Source organism: Nerophis lumbriciformis, linkage group LG05, assembly GCF_033978685.3.
Source record: "Nerophis lumbriciformis linkage group LG05, RoL_Nlum_v2.1, whole genome shotgun sequence".
Lineage (NCBI taxonomy): Eukaryota > Metazoa > Chordata > Actinopteri > Syngnathiformes > Syngnathidae > Nerophis > Nerophis lumbriciformis.
Window position 1 is genome coordinate 19635001 of NC_084552.2, and position 18788 is coordinate 19653788.

The 18788-nt window shown below is 43.1% G+C and overlaps 1 protein-coding gene across 2 annotated transcripts in view; it reads right to left on the reverse strand.

Annotated features, from left to right (window-relative positions):
- The window catches only part of LOC133606816 (protein Dok-7-like), a 59890-nt gene that overhangs the window by 4568 nt on the left and 36534 nt on the right, over positions 1-18788 (reverse strand). Inside the window, exon 12 of one of the 2 annotated variants that reach the window (XM_061961161.2) lies at positions 2686-2838. In XM_061961161.2, the coding sequence (XP_061817145.2) occupies positions 2686-2838 (153 nt within the window). The remainder of the gene's footprint in view (positions 1-2685; positions 2839-18788) is intronic. The other variant, XM_061961162.2, reaches the window with a different exon arrangement.

Consider the following 18788-nt stretch of genomic DNA (forward strand, 5'->3'; position numbering starts at 1 on the left):
CGTGTGTTGTGCCTCGGTGTGCATTGTTTGCACAACGTGTGGTGCGCTACTTAATATGTCCGTGTGGAAATACGTTCGGTGCACCTCCGTTCTGAACCGAACCCCCGTACCGAAACGGTTCAATACAAATACACGTACCGTTACAACCTTAATAAATACATGAGCCAGTACAGGGTAGCAAGCAAGTCTAAAACTTTTATGTTTCATTGACAATATAGAGCATTAGACACAGCGCTCAAAAATCAGTCAAAACGTTTTAGCACAACTTTATTAAGCTACGAAGCCACACCGTTTGATGGATTGTCGGCGCATTACGGCTACAGTAGTCAGACGTAGCGTGCTTCAACATACGGGTATTATTAAGGTGTGTGCACAAGGACCCCAAAGTGGCATCTATTAGGAAACTTTATTTGGCGTTTTGTTTAGACATATTATTTAAAACCAACTTTTCTTAGCTGTTGGTACCTGCTGATGTGTATTTAGGGTCTGTATAAGTCCCGAAAATGTGCCCATCCACAATTGTCGTTCGCATCGCAGTCAATAAGCTCCTTCTATTTCCCTCTATCTTGTTGTGGGGCATTCATCCTCTGCTGTTGCCATTTCTAATATAAAGTAGTGTACAGTTGTAACTTATATCTGTCAGTAGACTCGCTATGGAAGCACTAAAAACTACCAGTACAACAAATACGACTGGGAGAAGATACTGTCGAAGTAGAGCTACGTAAAGACCACCCACAAAACAGCACATCCTGAAGAGATGGTCAAATAGCGACTTGAAGATGGTCTGTAAAACATAATCTATGCAACATTTTGACCAAATAACCACCATTATATGTTATGTAGACCACACGGAAGTGTTTTAAAGAAAAATAATCACAATAGGACCCCTTTAATGCACCTTATAATCCGGTGCGCCTTTTGTATGAAAATAGACCCAAATAGACCTGCTTATCGGCAGTGCGCTTTATGATCCGGTGCGCCCTATGGTCTGAAAAATAAGGTAGTTTACAAACATTATTTAAATTATAAAAAAAAAAAATTCTAACAATACTAATCAACCTTGCTGAGATTTGAACCCTAACCCACTTGTTCAGAGACCAAGCATCTTAACCCTCTGAACAATTAAGTCTTCAGGATTTGAACTGCAGTTAGGAGGTAACATGACCTTACAAAGCCAAAAGTGAGGTCTTAAAAGACAAATATAAGAAATTAATGTAACAAGAATGTAACATTTTGCATTTAACATTCATCTCTCTAGATAACATACTGGTGAAACTCTAAATATTTAAATGGTTTGTTTAGGTCAAGGTCAAACTATCATATACATAACATGCAACTAAATTAACTATTCCAAGCCTTCTTTTGATATTGTTTTGATGATTATGAATTACAGTTTATGAAAACCTTGAAATGAAAATCTCAGAAAATGTGGGGTCTTCAAAAACTGTAAGCTATGATTATCAAAATAATAATAAATAAAGGCTTGACATATCACACTTTGCATATCACATTACCATCATGAAAATGAAACATGCAACATTTCTCTGCTACAATTGAACCTTGACCTCTTGAAAATCAGCAGCACTGCGGCAAATTGGTGAAAGCTTTTGACCACAAACTTAGTCACTGCTTGTACACTTCCTTGCCGTGGTGAAAGGAGAAGATATAGCGCGGGGTGGCAGACATGAACTGGAGCCAGTACTTACTGCTCAGAATCTGTCTCTCATCATTCTCATCTAAATGAGAAGGCATTCATTTCAATCCAACAAACAGAATAGGTGGTGAGTTAGCACTTGTTACGGCAGATGACGTGCTAGCGTTACGGTTGCTGGGATGAGATCGTCACGATTCAAAAACGCTACTTTCATTTATAGTAATTGCATGCTGTATGTTCAAATGTTTCAGCATCGTATGTCCTCTTCTTGATGAAATAGCAACTTTACAGTTATACAACTAGCGCTCTTGCACTCTTTTCTCGTAAAATGTACCTAAACTTTAGAGCGTTTGTTCTGCCAGGGCGCTGCCATTTTGCCGATTGGCAATTTTAAAAGAATTGTTTGAAAAATTGGTTAGCGATTCCAAGGAATTGATTCTTGTTCAGAACCGGTTTCAAAAAGACTGACTCACTCAGTCTTTTTTTTCTTTTTTTTTTTTTTTTAAGAATACTCGTAACATCAAAAGAAAACTTAACATTAAAAGGAAAAATCATTTTTTACGGCAAAACATACTGTGAAAAAACACTTTTGGAGAAAAAAGTTCTGAATGGCAGTCAAAAAAGTTGTTTTTATTAAGAAAATTCCCACCGGAAAAGTATTACTTTTACAAAAAAAGTAGAACCTTCAATTTAAAGATTTGTATTAGAGAATAGAAATACTAATGGATTTTTTGGGGAAAAATATATTTGCATAAGATAAGGACTGTTGTTGGTGTTATCTAATAGCACTAAATCTTACATAATTCAAACTAAATGTGACATATGTTCTGCTTACAAAAATATCCTAACTTCATCAAACTCAAAGAAAGTACCATTTTCAGCCCATGGCGAGATCTTAAGTACAATTACAAAACTGCAAAATTTGAATGTAGTTTGAATAAAACTTTGACCTATGTTCTGTACAAAACACCTTTTAGCTCAAGGCGCAACACAAGAACACGGCATATGCCACATTTTCGTTAAATCCTTACTCAGTGCGGAACTTCGGGCGCTGTGCTCTTGCAGCTCCAGCTCCATGTAATTGAGCTGCTTCTTGGACGTTGGACTCACTGGAATATTGACGTACGTCACAGCGGCACTGCGAGGCCTTTCGGCAGGAGACGCTTCCAGGGGGAATGTTGTTCCTGTAAGAGAAAAAAGCTCCAATCAATCAATCAATCAATCAATGTTTATTTATATAGCCCTAAATCACAAGTGTCTAAAGGGCTGCACAAAGTCAGGGCTCCAAAAAGTCAGCTCCTTGCACCGCTACAATTATTGCCAACGACAATTTTTCTTATAATCACTATGGACAAGTTTAATTTTGACAGCTGGTTTTTAATTTAGTTTCAGTCTTTTGACAAAAAAATTTTTTAAATTTTTAGTCAAACTTATGTAAATTGGTTGTTTTTTAGGACGACTACATTTTTACATTTCAGTTAACTAAAATTACAGTAAACTTAGTCGACTCAAATTGTGTATTTTGGTTTTCTTTGGTACAGTAAGCTTTCAATGCACTGTTTGTATTATTGGAAAAAAGTGCGCGTAATCATGTTGTCATGGTTCTCTCTACAGTCACATGGTTGTATCATAGGAGTTGAAAATATAGTTTATTGACACTGTTTGCTGTTCTTTGCACCATCTTTGCTCAGCTGTTCTATCAATCGAGGCGGTATAGCTCAGTTGGTAGAGTGGCCGTGCCAGCAACTTGAGGGTTCCAGGTTCAATCCCCGCTTCCGCCATCCTAGTCACTGCCGTTGTGTCCTTGGGCAAGACACTTTACCCACCTGCTCCCAGTGCCATCCACACTGGTTTAAATGTAACTTAGATATTGTGTTTCACTATGTAAAAGAGCTTTGAGTCACTAGAGAAAAGCGCTATATAAATATAATTCAATTCAAAAATCAAATTTCCTCTGTGACGTCAATATTTTGTCAGAGCAACTAAAGCGTTTCAAAAAAACGTGTCATTTTAATCAGCTGATTAGCACATAAAAAGTGTCTAAACTTAGCAAAGCATACCAATAGTTCATATGGTGGCATAACATAACATAAGAACAAGTTATAAAGTAGTATTAGCTTTGGACAACTAAATAGTTGTCTTGATGACTCGCCTGCTGATATTATAGTGTCAAAAGTGAAATGTGTTCTATCGTCTTTATACTAGGTGTACACATATTACGATGCATTTCATTATGCATTGTAAAAACTCAACAAATAAAATCCAGTTATCGGTTAAAAAATGGTTTATGGTTTATTTCGAACATGCATACATACATCACAATTTCCAGTTTCTCTTTTCAACATTTCCATTTCATCGCAATTGCTCACACTTTTGTTCACTTCCTGTTGTCAATTTGTACACAATTTACTCCATAAATAATACAATTCTGAAAAAAGATGTATATCAAAGTAAGTTGCGAGATGAATAGGATGATCTCATTTTCAATAGATTGACTTTGAGTTTGAACAGTTCAATAATTAAAAAAAAAAAAATTCCACATACTGATATACTAAAAGTCTTAACTGTTGTATGTGCATATACATGTTTTAAATTAGATTTGTCTCTAAGGCTATATGTAGAGATGTCCGATAATGGCTATTTTGCCGATATCCGATATTTCGATATTGTCCAACTCTTAATTACCGATTCCGATATCAACCGATACAGATATATACAGTCGTGGAATTAACACATTATTATGCCTAATTTTGTTGTGATGCCCCGCTGGATACATTAAACAATGTAACTTTACCATGAATTGATTAACGTGGACCCCGACTTAAACAAGTTGAAAAACTTATTCGGGTGTTACCATTTAGTGGTCAATTGTGCGGAATATGTACCGTAATGTGCAATCTACTAATACAAGTTTCAATCAATCAATCAAAAACAAGGTTTTCCAAAATAAGAGAACAACTTCAACTCCAGTTATGGAAAAAAGTGCCAACATGGCACTGACATATTTATTATTGAAGTCACAAAGTGCATTATTTTTTTTAACATGCCTCAAAACAGCTTGGAATTTGGGACATGCTCTCCCTGAGATAATTTTGATACCCATTACAACTATGGGAAATACTATACTTTGACTTTCACAAAGTGCATTATTATTATTTTTTTTAAACATGCCTCAAAACAACAGTTACAAAAACAATGAAGGCATACAGCTTCAGTCCAGAGTATACTAATGCATACTTGGGGGGTCTGCGGCGGGGTTGTATATTGCAGCGTACCGGAAGAGTTAGTGCTGCAAGGGGTTCTGGGTATTTGTTCTGTTGTGTTTATGTTGTGTTACGGTGCGGATGTTCTCCCGAAATGTGTTTGTCATTCTTGTTTGGTGTGGGTTCACAGTGTAGCGCACATTTGTAACAGTGTTCAAGTTGTTTATACGGCCACCCTCAGTGTGACCTGTATGGCCGAGTGAATGAAAGTATGCCTTGCATTCACTTATGTGTGTGTAAAAGCCGCATATATTATGTGACTGGGCCGGCACGCTGTTTGTATGGAGGAAAAGCGGACGTGACGACAGGTTATAGAGGACGCTAAAGGCAGTGCCTTTAAGGCACGCCCCCAATACTGTTGTTCGGGTGGAAAGAATGGTTGCCCCGGGAGAGGCACTGAAATTCGTGAGTCTCCCAGGAAAATCGGGAGGGTTGGCAAGTATGCCCTACGTCCGTGTTTTACCAGATATGTACCGCTCCGTACAGCTGCGTTTTAAAAAGTCCTTAATTCTACTTATGGAAACAGATACCGATAATTTTAAAGCATTTATCGGCAGGCCGATATTATCGAACATCTCCAGTTATATGTATCCTCTTTTGTTGAATTGTTGTACATTCTTGGGTAGCAGGTTGATATAGTTTGCTTTGTGCACAATTTTGGCTGTTTGCATTTTCACTATATCCTTGAATTTCAATATTTTTGATTCAATAAATATTGAATATAAATGTTCTCTATATCCAACATTATGTATTATTCTCACTGACCCCTTTTGTAAGTAACACTGTTAGTGAATGAAGCGTACTTTTGTAATTAGTTCCCCAATATTTCTACACAATAACTCAGAAATGGTAACACTAGCGAACAGTAGAGAACACTGAGTGATTTTTTTGTCCAGTACATATTTTGCTTTATTCATTATTGATGTATTTCTTGCCACCTTAAGTTGTATATTTTTAGTTTTACTGAGGTTCAAGAATAGTCTGTTTTTGTCAAACCATCTCTTTATTCATTTCTTCTGTCACTATTTGTATTAGCTTCTGTGTGTTCTCTCCTGAAGCAAACAGTTGTGTCGTTTACATACAATAATAATAAATTTCAGTCTTCTGTAACTTTACCAAAGTCATTTATATAAAGATTGAACAATTTTGGTCCCAGTATTGATCCTTGGGGTACGCTCAGGATATAATTAGCCTTGTAGATGTGTGTTTGCCTAGCTTCACATATTGCTTCCTGTTGGTTAAGTAGCTTCTTATCCAGTTTAAGACCAACCCTTTGATGCCATACTGCTTCAAATTCTTTGATTAAAATATTACAATTAATTGTGTGAAATGCCTTAGTTAAATTCTTAAACACTGCCGTTGCACATTGTTTACCATCTATTGCATTGGTAATCTATTCCGTTATTTCGCTAAATGCCATTGATGTTGAACCATTAGCTCAGAATATTTGTTTATGTAATAATCTAATCTTTTATTTAACGGTTTTTCAATAATCTTAGAAAATTGTGGAAGTAACGAAACAGGTATAATTTGTAAATTGGTGTTTGTCTCCAGTCTTATAAATTAGTACAACTTTAACCATTTTCATGTTGTTTGGTAATTGGCCTGTTTGAAATGATTGGTTACTGATACACATTAATGGTCCTGAGATCGCTTCAATAACCTTTTTTATTGTTTCCATACCAATTCCATTACAATCATATGAGGTCTTGGATTTCCAATTATTCACGATTTTAACCATTTTCTCTTGCATCATGTTTGTGAGAAACATTGAGTTGGGATTTCTATTTATGTTGTCATTGAAGTTCTCAGTTGAAACTGGGTCTGGAATTCTTTCGTCCAATTTTGGTCTTATATTTACAAAGTAATTATTGAAGCTTTCAACTACTTCCTTCATGTTGTCATTTTTTATGTTTCCGTCTGAGAAGTATAGGGTGTAATCCATTTTAGTGCCATTGTTTAAAAATGCTTTTAAGGTTGCTCTCATATAGGGCTGGGCGATATATCGATATACTCGATATATCGCAGGTTTGTCTGTGCGATATAGAAAATTACTATATCGTGATATTCGAGTATACGTTCTTACGCAGTTGCTTTTAGCTGCGGGCATTACACTACAGGCTTTTTTCACTCTTGTTGTCTCTCCTTTTCACAGAGACTTAAAACAAGCGCACCTTCTTACATACGTCACATACTGTCGCGTCATATGCCCTCGCTGAGCAGAGAGGTAGCAGCATGGGTAACATTAGCTGTGATGCTAGCGGAGTGGTGCCAGTGGTGGTACGAGAGAAAGAAGGTGTGAATCTGGCAACAAATGAAGGAAGAATTAATTCCTAAGAAAAACAGCACGGGGTCCATCGTCTGGCGGTGGTTGCTACAAAAAGTAGCACCTATTGCTAATTTGTAGCATAATTTGAAAAGTCACCCGCTAGAGAATGAAGAGTGCTTGAAAGTCTGCATGCCAACATCTCTGTTTGGTGCCACACCAACAAAATGCCGAAGCAACCATTTCCAGATCAACACCATATGAAAAAATCAGTCAACAACAGTAGGAGATAACGTCCGCAGGAACCTACCACAAAGTGAAGGACATAAACCATTTGATTTCATATTATGCAGCTCATTTTTATTTGACAGTTATTGAAAAATCTTGTGTGACATCATGCACAAAAGTGCACTTTTTGTTTTAAACTATTGTAGTTGCGTTCTGTACAAAAAGTGCACTTTAATTTAATGTTGTTTTGATATGTCATCTTAGTGACATCATGCACAATAGTGCACTAATAGCTTGTTTTAAAATGTCTCTGACAATCTTGCACTTTCTGTTTTGAAATTACATGAATCTTTGTGCCACTGCTTAATAACTGTTTAATAAATACAGTATTGGTAAATTGACTTAATTGTGGTTTCCCTCTCTGCATGAAAGTTTAAAATTAGCATATATTAATGCAGTATGAACAAGAATGTTTTAATGTAGACACATATAATCATCATACTGCTGTGATTATATGCATCAGGTGTTAATTCAAGACTAAGGCAAAATATCGAGATATATATCGTGTATCGTGACATGGCTTAAAGACATCTACTGTACATGCATGTGACTTCTCCCTCCTTTTCAAGTTGTATCAAATAACTGCAAAGTGTATCTTAACAGGTAACAATAGCTCAATTGAAATGAACAATATTACAATTGTGATGCCACATCATTGTCTAGTACTTTCAAACCGCAAGTGGGCTATGTAACATTCAATTCAAATCTGTAAAAATAGGTCTCAGTTGCAAATAACTCAAAGTGTACTTCCTTTGTCACAATAACACAGGAAGCAATTACTCTTATCAAAATTTACAGAAGCTACATAACTGTTACACAAATGTTCCGTAAACATAACTCAATGTGCATTCTCAAAGTGAACCTGATTGTGTCATCTCTCCTCCTCTACCCCCTCTCTGTATGTCACCCCATTGTCCAATGTGAAACACCCAAAACACTTTTCTCTACAAGTCCAGTTTAGCGGCTGGCTTACTGACACGGCCAGACCTGGTCAAAACATGTCCTGGTGTTTGTGTTGGGGTTGTCAGCTCATTTGGATTTGGGTAGCTAACCTCTGTAACGGTGGCGCACAGTGATTGAGAAATCATTCCACCACTCTCAGTGGTGTGCGCAGGTGGGGTAGTCTTTTCCAGCTCAGGGATTGGTTGTGCCCGAAGATGAAGTCGGTTCCACCGCAGCACTGCTCCTCCCTGTGTATTGACGATATAAGATCTCGGAGTAATACTTTCTTTGAGACAACTGCTGGCGTCTTCCCAGATTTTTCGTTGTCAAGCTTGACGTAAACATTATCTCCTGGCTGTAGAGCAGGAAGATGTCTGGCACCATGACAACGATTGTAATACAAGGCTTGTTTAGTCTTCTCTTAAGCATCCTTTTGCTTGACAGTCTTTCTGTTGGGCCATTTAGGTTGCAGATTTTTCTCGAGCGTAGGGAGAGTTTTTCGGATCTTCCTCCCCATCAGCAGTTCTGCTGGGCTAACTCCTGTGATAGTGCAGGGAGTCGAACAATAGCACATGAGAGCTATCAGTGGAGCTTCCTGTCTGAGGATTCTCTTTGCTGTCTGTACTGCTCTTTCTGCATGGCTGTTTCCTTGAGGGTGGTGAGGACTAGATGTAATGTGTCTGAAGTCTAGTTGTCGTGCCAACTCCTGGAATTCCGCACTGGAGAATTGAGGTCCGTAGTCACTCACCACCTTGTCCGGGATACCAAACCTAGCGACGGTTGCTTTCAGTCTCTGAATAACCTGAGCGCTGGTTGTTGATGGTAGATGCAGGATTTCTAGGTACCGTGAATAGCAATCAGATATCACCAGATAATTGTGCTTGTTGTGTCACAAAGGTCAAGAGCGATTCATTTCCATGGACGGTCTGGCAGGGGTGTGGAGATGAGTGGCTCCTTCTGCTGAGCTCGCTTCTGCTCCTGACAGGTCCTGCACGACTCTACAATGTTCTTAAGTCCTACAGAGAGTCCTGATGTTTTGGCCCTTTCTCTGCACTTTGTGAGCCCTTGATGTCCATTGTGTATTTTCTGCAAAATATCTGCTCTTAATGACTTTGGAATAACAATTATGTTTCCTCGTGTGACCAAGCCATCAGCTTCTGATAGTTCATTTTTCAATTTCAGAAAGTCTCTGGCACACGGTGGGACATTAGCAATGTGTTCTGGCCATCCTGACCTGATTAGTTTGATGACAGCCTGTAGCTGGCTGTCGGCCATTGTTGCTGTCCTGATGCTCTCCATTCTGGTTGGAGATGCTGGGATGCCCTGCATCACTGTGGCTACGTAGCATGCCACATCATCCTGAGTGTCAGTCTCTCCTTTTGTGTGTGTTTGTGAGCTACGAGACAGGGCATTGGCAACTACAAGAGTTTTTCCTGGCACATATTCTGCTACCGGTTTGTACCTCAGGAGTCTGTCTCATCAGTAACCGCTGACATCTTAAAGGAACATTGTCCAGACTTTTATTGTTGACAAGCTGTACTAATGGTTTGTGATCGGTCTCAAGCCTGAACTGATCCAAGCCGCAAACATACTTGTCAAAATTTTCACAGGCCCATACACCAGCCAGACACTCTTTCTCAATCTGAGCGTAACGTGTTTCGGCTTCAGTGAGATGTCTGGAGCAGTAGGCTACTGGCTTCCACTCCTCTCCATGGAGTTGGAGCAGTACGCCCCCCAGGCCGTAACTACTGGCGTCGGCGGCCACAGCTGTGGGCTTAGCAACATCGTAGAAGGAAAGGACCGGTGCTGTGGTCAGCATCTCCTTAATGTGCTCAATTGCTGCCTGCTGTGTGTAGCTCCCGGTCCAGATGTTCCTGTTTTTCAAAAGCTCGTATAATGGTTGACCTATTGTGGATAGGCTAGGAACATACCTCCCCAGGTAGTTCACCATGCCCAGAACTATTTTTAGCTCCTGGACATTTCTTGGTGGGACCAGATGTAGAATGGCCTTAACTTTGTCAGGGTCGGGTCTGACCCCCGACTGATCGACGAGGTGTCCCAAAAAACGTAGTTGGCTTTGTCTGAGGGAGTATTTGTCTTTATTGAGCTTCAGGTCTGCTGATTCAACGCGTTGAAGTACCTTTTCGAGTCTAATGTCATGCTGTTCTATCAAGGTCCCATAGACCAGGATGTCCTCCTTTAAAAACTTTTGCTGGAAGATTTCCGGTGCACTGGTGATCCCGAATGGTAATCTCTTAAAACAGTATCTGCCAAACGGTGTAATAAAAGTTGTTAGCTTGCAGCTGTCTGAGTGCAGCAGGATCTGCCAGAACCCACTCGCAGCATCAAGAGAGAACACCTTTGCTCCACTGAGCTTGGCAGTGATGTCATCCGAGGTAGGTAAGATATCACGCTTTTTTTACTTAATCGTTTAGCCGTTTAAAGTCCACACATATACTGGCTTTGCCAGTGTTCTTCTTCAGAACAGGTACCATTGGTGCACACCATTCAGTTGGCTGTGTTACTGGCTCTATGATGCCGTTATACTCCATCCTGTATAGTTCGTCTTTGACTTTTTGTAATATTGGGAAGGGCCCACGTCGTGCGGAATGAACAGCATACGATTGGGCACCATCTTTCAGCGGTATTCTAACTGGTTCAGTGTTTAGTGTGCCATGCTCACCGTAAGCTTGCTGATGTCCTGTGGTGGTGTGTGTCACTTCGTCAACTCGTCGCACCAAGTTCATTCTGACTGACACGGACCGGCTGAGTAAGTTGTTGACACTACTGCCGCGCACCACGTATGCTTTGAAAGGGTAATCCTTCCCTTTGACAACTGTTGCTTTAAATCGGCACAGACACAACAGTTCACCTCCTGGGCTGTCCAGAGGAATGTCAGCATGTTCCAGTGTGCTCAGTGGAGTGTGTGAAACGCATCCTCACTTAATATACTGACATCAGCTCCTGTGTCCATTTTAAATTCCATTAGAATGGAATCCACCTGTCGTTGAACAGTCCACTTTTCTTTCTCATCTCCACTGCACACTGAACCTAAGAAATAGGATGTCTGTTCAACATGCCCAGTTTCTGTGACTTCATTCACTGACTTGTTGCTGTTGCGACAGTTGTGGCAAATAGCTTTTCTTGCCAGGCATTTTCCCTCCCTGCCATGCTCAGCTTTCCCGCATTTTCTTGCCTTGTTGTTGTTGTTTCCAATGATTTTGTTGTTTGTAACGCACCTCCTGTACTGATCCCATCTTGTCTCCCTGCAGGTTTACTTGTGCCGCAACCTCCTCTGACTGCCTGACGGTCTGTATTGTCAGTGCGAGCTTTAGGTCCGCCATTATTTGTAGCCTGCGTGAGAGCTCCTTGTCAATTATCCCTACGACAATACGGTTGCGGATTTTTCATCCTGGCAGGCACTGAACTCACAGTGCTCGGATAGATCGTACAGGGATCTGATACCAGCTGGACACGCTGGTGAAAACATGCCCTCTCGTGGATAATAATCTTCCTCGGGAAAAATACTCGTCAAACTTTTTCACCACGCGGTCAAAGTTGTTTCTATGTCCGTCTTCGGCAAAGGTCAACGATTTATATATATTTTCTGCTTCGTTGCCCATTGCATAAATCAGGCAGCTCACCTGCACGTTTCCATCCTCATTGTTGAGTTTCGTCACTAGTCGGTATCGCTCAAAGCGCTGTCTCCAGTATAGCCATTCCGTCGGCTTGTCAAAGGCAAAACTCGCTGGGGGATTAAACTTCACCATGTCATCTATTTCCGTCTTAAATTGATCTTCGTGACTCACGGACCACTTCTGACTCCATGTAGAATGATCGAGGGCGAGTTCTTGGTTTCTTATGTGGGTTTATTGTAGGCAGTTTTCATTAACGTCCTCCCAGCGTGGTAACAATACACAACAACCGCAGTCACGTTTTTGTCTACCGTAGAGCAGTTTGTCTGCCGTAAACAGCAATGTTGTGACACTCTTAAACAGGGCAATACTGCCATCTACTGTACATGCATATGTGACACCGCCGGTGTTTTGTTTTGTTTATATTTGCCGGGTCAAATTATTCATTATTGGTCGACTTTAAAGTAATGCACTTTCCGGAACAATTTCTTAAATTCATGACGAGTAATAAACCCAAGAAGCAAAGCTTCAATGAAAAGTGGCTTCAGGAGCCACTTTTCAGCAAAGAGCTCACTTATGACGATGGAAAGATGTTTAGCACGCCATAAATGGGCTAATAAAAACAAGACCTTTAGGACCGCTTGCACTGATGTTCAACGATCCAGAAACTTTTGGTTGCTAGGCAACCACTTTGAATTGCGGTAAGGCGCCGTTGGCTTGAGGCTAACGGCTCTTCCAACACGCCTTATTTCAGCGTATCAGTGCCTCTCAACTGATCAAAATCAGGTCGAAGATGCCAGGTGACTCTCCTGTGGCTGTGATCGCAAACCAGTGGTCAAAATCTTCAGACTTAACAAAAACTCCGGTAGCAGAAGCGGAGCCTTTTTCTTTGCGTCCTTTCTCATTGACACGAAGTGACAAAGATTCTTAAAAGTTTTAAAAATGTCACAAATTGTTAGTCTTGTGTAATTTCCACATGTTTTATTTTGTTAAATTCTACAGAATTAAAAAAAACATCTATTTTCTAAAGTTTTTTTTCTATGCTATGAGCCTCTTCAGACCTCACTGTTTGCTCTGTAAGGTCATGTTAGCTCTAAACTAAACGTAATTGATGCCAAATAAAAGGAACTACGAAAATTTTCAATATTGGCTTTATTTTAACAGAAAATCTTACACTACATTAAACACTCAGTCAAAGAATAATTTTACAAGGTCAAAATATAAATTAAAAGGCATTTAAATGGCATCGACCCTGAAGGCAATGTCTTCCCTGTGTTCCTCAACTACGGTCTGCACCATACCAAACAGCAGGACAGGTGTAACAACAACATTATTACCTGTCACTTTTTATAACTCCTTGTGCAGATCTGAATTATTATTTAAATATTTACCTAAGTCTGAAACAAAGGTGATAATAGTAATCGCCACATTTGGCAAGGCGTGTTTTAAAGCAGCTGTTGTGAGAGTAGCGTATGTGTGTGTGTGTGCTCTTTTAAGAATGGCAGTATGTGGGGTGAATGACATGAGTAAGTCAGTGGGCAAGTAAGAAGATAAGTAGCGCTAGCATATGTACTAGTGTTAATAGCATGGTGGATGTTTGGTTTTGCCCTGTGGAAATTATAAATAAAGTGACCAAGTTTTAACTAATCGACCGCCTCGTCATTCCGGCCTAAAAGCGAAGCCTTACAGACCCATTGTGAAGTGAAGGTTGTTACCCCCGACAATACATCAGTCCTGGAGGGAACGTCTCCCCTGCTCTCCTCGACCACAGTCTAGGAACCGACAAGCAGGAAAGATGTAAAACAGTACTTGCAACGCGGTGCATCCCTGTTGAAAGCCTGTTATTAGTTTTGAAGCAAAAAAAACTCCATATTGCGCTTCACGTACCCTCTTTATTAACCAGTAGAATTTTAGTTTTTTTTGCCATTATCCTCTCAAAGATGTTACTGCTTGTATGCCAATCGATTTTTTAATTTGTAATAGTCTGTTACAAAAAACTCAAATTTATTGATAAAATCGAACCATCGCCCAGGCCTACTTAACACCATTCAAAAACCAACTGGAGGTGTCAGCTCATGAACTGAGATCACTCTATGTGGTTGGAAACGCTTTAAAACAACTTTAAACTCTCTTCGCACAATCTCAGTGTAGCTTCTGGTTGCTAGGCAGCCGCTTTAAATTGTGTTCCAATTCGCCTTTCTTCAGCAAATCTGTGGCTCTCACCGGACCGAGAGCAGTTTGAAGATGCCAGCTAACTCCTGTGGCTATAATCACAATCAGTGGTGAAAAAAGCTTAAAAATGATCAGAAAACCTGGTAGTAAAAGCTGAGCATAGTCACTGTCAGCCAAACCTGGTTCTTGGGACATGAAACATCGCCTCCCTAATAGGGAATGACCTGAGCTTGTGTGAAAAGTTAAGAAGTCTAGAGGAACCAAACTCCTTAAGAGAGGTTGAACCTTGTTTTACTCTGGAGTTGCTGCAGGGAAGAGGCTACGAGCAGTTGTGGGCTTATTAATAACCCCACGGCTCGGTACATATGTATTGAGGTTATCTTCAGTGAACGAGAGGGTTACTTTCCTATGCTTTCAGGACTGTCGTTTGTGTATATGTACCAAACTGGCTGAGGTTACTGAGCTAGTCAAAAAACTCCTCTGTAGCAAAACTCCACGGGTGGATGATTTCATCCCTGAAAATCCCCAGGCCCTGGATGTTGTTGGACTTTCTTGTTGACCCATCCATTTAACATTGCAGGGAAGTCGGGAACATAACCTTTGGATTGGCAGATGGCGCTCCAAAAAAGCATTTTAACGTGTCTTCTGGAATATGGGATTCGTAGAATGCTACTATGTGCTAATCAGTCTTTGCCCAACCAGAGCTGAAGTTTGGTCTGCAGTGCGTGCACTAAGTAAAACCTGTTCACCTATTCAATGTTGGCCTCTGCCAAGGCTGCCTTTTGTCCTTGACCTTTTATCCATCCATCCATCCATCCATCCATCTTCTTCCGCTTATCCGAGGTTGGGTCGCGAGGGCAGCAGCCTAAGCAGGGAAGCCCAGACTTTCCTCTCTCCAGCCACTTCGTCCAGCTCTTCCCGGGGGATCCCGAGGCATTCCCAGGCCAGCCGGGAGACATAGTCTTCCCAACGTGTCCTGGGTCTTCCCTGTGGCCTCCTACCGGTTGGACGTGCCCTAAACACCTCCCGAAGGAGGCGTTCGGGTGGCATCCTGACCAGATGCCCGAACCACCTCATCTGGCTCCTCTCGATGTGGAGGAGCAGCGGCTTTACTTTGAGCTCCCCCCGGATGACAGAGCTTCTCACCCTATCTCTAAGGGAGAGTCCCGCCACCCGGCGGAGGAAACTCATTTCGGCCGCTTGTACCTGTGATCTTGTCCTTTCGGTCATAACCCAAAGCTCATGACCATAGGTGAGGATGGGAACGTAGATCGACCGGTAAATTGAGAGCTTTGCCTTCCGGCTCAGCTCCTTCTTCACCACAACGGATCGATACAGCGTCCGCATTACTGAAGACGCCGCACCGATCTGCCTGTCGATCTCACGATCCACTCTTCCCCCACTCGTGAACAAGACTCCTAGGTACTTGAACTCCTCCACTTGGGACAGGGTCTCCTCCCCAACCCGGAGATGGCACTCCACCCTTTTCCGGGCGAGAACCATGGACTCGGACTTGGAGGTGCTGATTCTCATCCCAGTCGCTTCACACTCGGCTGCGAACCGATCCAGTGAGAGCTGAAGATCCCGGCCAGATGAAGCCATCAGGACCACATCATCCGCAAAAAGCAGAGACCTAATCCTGCAGCCACCAAACCGGAACCCCTCAACACCTTGACTGCGCCTAGAAATTCTGTCCATAAAAGTTATGAACAGAATCGGTGACAAAGGGCAGCCTTGGCGGAGTCCAACCCTCACTGGAAACGTGTCCGACCTACTGCCGGCAATGCGGACCAAGCTCTGACACTGATCGTACAGGGAGCGGACAGCCACAATCAGACAGTCCGATACCCCATACTCTCTGAGCACTCCCCACAGGACCTCCCGAGGGACACGGTCGAATGCCTTCTCCAAGTCCACAAAGCACATGTAGACTGGTTGGGCAAACTCCCATGCACCCTCAAGGACCCTGCCGAGAGTATAGAGCTGGTCCACAGTTCCACGACCAGGACGAAAACCACACTGTTCCTCCTGAATCCGAGGTTCGACTATCCGGCGTAGCCTCCTCTCCAGTACACCTGAATAAACCTTACCGGGAAGGCTGAGGAGTGTGATCCCACGATAGTTAGAACACACCCTCCGGTTCCCCTTCTTAAAGAGAGGAACCACCACCCCGGTCTGCCAATCCAGAGGTACCGCCCCCGATGTCCACGCGATACTGCAGAGACTTGTCAACCAAGACAGCCCCACAGCATCCAGAGCCTTAAGGAACTCTGGCCGGATCTCATCCACCCCCGGGGCCTTGCCACCGAGGAGCTTTTTAACTACCTCAGCAACCTCAGCCCCAGAAATAGGAGAGCCCACCACAGACCCCCAGGCACTGCTTCCTCATAGGAAGACGTGTTAGTGGGATTGAGGAGGTCTTCGAAGTATTCCCTCCACCGATCCACAACATCCACAGTCGAGGTCAGCAGAACACCATCAGAACCATACACGGTGTCGACAGTGCACTGCTTCCCCTTCCTGAGGCGGCGGATGGTGGTCCAGAATTTCTTCGAAGCCGTCCGGAAGTCGTTTTCCATGGCCTCACCGAACTCCTCCCATGTCCGAGTTTTTGCCTTTGCGACCGCTGAAGCCGCACACCGCTTGGCCTGTCGGTACCTGTCCGCTGCCTCCGGAGTCCTATGAGCCAAAACAACCCGATAGGACTCCTTCTTCAGCTTGACGGCATCTCTCACCGCCGGTGTCCACCAACGGGTTCTAGGATTACCGCCACGACAGGCACCAACTACCTTGCGGCCACAGCTCCAATCGGCCGCCTCGACAATAGAGGCGCGGAACATGGTCCACTCGGACTCAATGTCCAGCACCTCCCTCGTGACATGTTCAAAGTTCTTCCGGAGGTGGGAATTGAAACTCTCTCTGACAGGAGACTCTGCCAGACGTTCCCAGCAGACCCTCACAATGCGTTTGGGCCTGCCAGGTCTGTCCGGCATCCTCCCCCACCATCGCAGCCAACTCACCACCAGGTGGTGATCGGTAGAAAGCTCCGCCCCTCTCTTCACCCGAGTGTCCAAAACATGAGGTCGCAAATCCGATGACACAACTACAAAGTCGATCATGGAACTGCGGCCTAGGGTGTCCTGGTGCCAAGTGCACATATGGACACCCTTATGTTTGAACATGGTGTTTGTTATGGAAAATCTGTGACGAGCAAAAAAGTCCAATAACAAAACACCACTTGGGTTCAGATCCGGGCGGCCATTCTTCCCAATCACGCCTCTCCAGGTTTCACTGTCGTTGCCAACATGAGCGTTTAAGTCACCCAGTAGGACGAGGGAATCACCCGGGGGAGCACTTTCCAGTACTCCCTCGAGTGCATCCAAAAAGGGTGGGTACTCTGAACTGCTGTTTCGTGCGTAAGCACAAACAACAGTCAGGACCCGTCCCCCCCACCCAAAGGCGGAGGGAGGCTACCCTCTCGTCCACTGGGTTGAACTCCAACGTGCAGGCTTTGAGCCGAGGGGCAACAAGAATTGCTACCCCAGCTCGTCGCCTCTCACTGCGTGCAACGCCAGTGTGGAAGAGAGTCCAACCCCTCTCGAGAGAACTGGTTCCAGAGGCCTTGCTGTGCGTCGAGGTGAGTCCGACTATATCTAGCCGGAACTTCTCTACCTCGCGCACTAGGTCAGGCTCCTTCCCCCCCAGCGAGGTGACGTTCCACGTCCCAAGAGCTAGCTTATGTAGCTGAGGATCGGACCGCCAAGTGCCCTGCCTTCGGCTGCCGCCCAGCTCACAATGCACCCGACCTCTATGGCCTCTCCCATGAGTGGTGAGCCCATTGGAGGAGTGACCCACGTTGCCTCTTTGGGCTGTGCCTGGCCGGGCCCCATGGGGACAGGCCCGACCACCAGGCGCTCGCCATCGTGCCCCAACTCCGGGCCTGGCTCCAGAGGGGGGCCCCGGTGACCCGCGTCCGGGCAAGGGAAATCTGAGTCTTTGTTGTTTCATTCCCATAGAAGTCTTCGAGCTGCTCTTTGTCTGATTCCTAACCTAGGACCTGTTTGTCTTGGGAGACCCTACCAGGGGGCATGAAAGCCCCCGGACAACATAGCTCCGAGGATCATTGGGACACGCAAACTCCTCTACCACGGTAAGGTGGCAGCTCAGAGAGGAGTATATATATATATATATATATATATATATATATATATATATATATATATATGTGTGTGTATATGTATATATGAGGTAGATCACCTCGACTTGGTCATTTAAAAAGTAACTCGCCTGCTGAAAAAGTGTGGGCACCCCTGCCTTAAACGAATAATTATTTAACCTAAGCCCCGTTTCAACCAGACTAAACAAGCGTTTAAGGTCCCCCTTCTCGGACAAATTTTTACACGGCTAAGTGTGTTAACATGTTTCTCCATATACTGGGTTAAACCATGCGCAGTGTTTGTGGGCGGGAAGAGGGGATCGAGTGTTTCCGGTTTTACCTCTGTGCGTTAGTTGATTAAAAGTTGTGAACCTGAATAGACGTCGTGTTTATTCACCCTCAATTAACATTG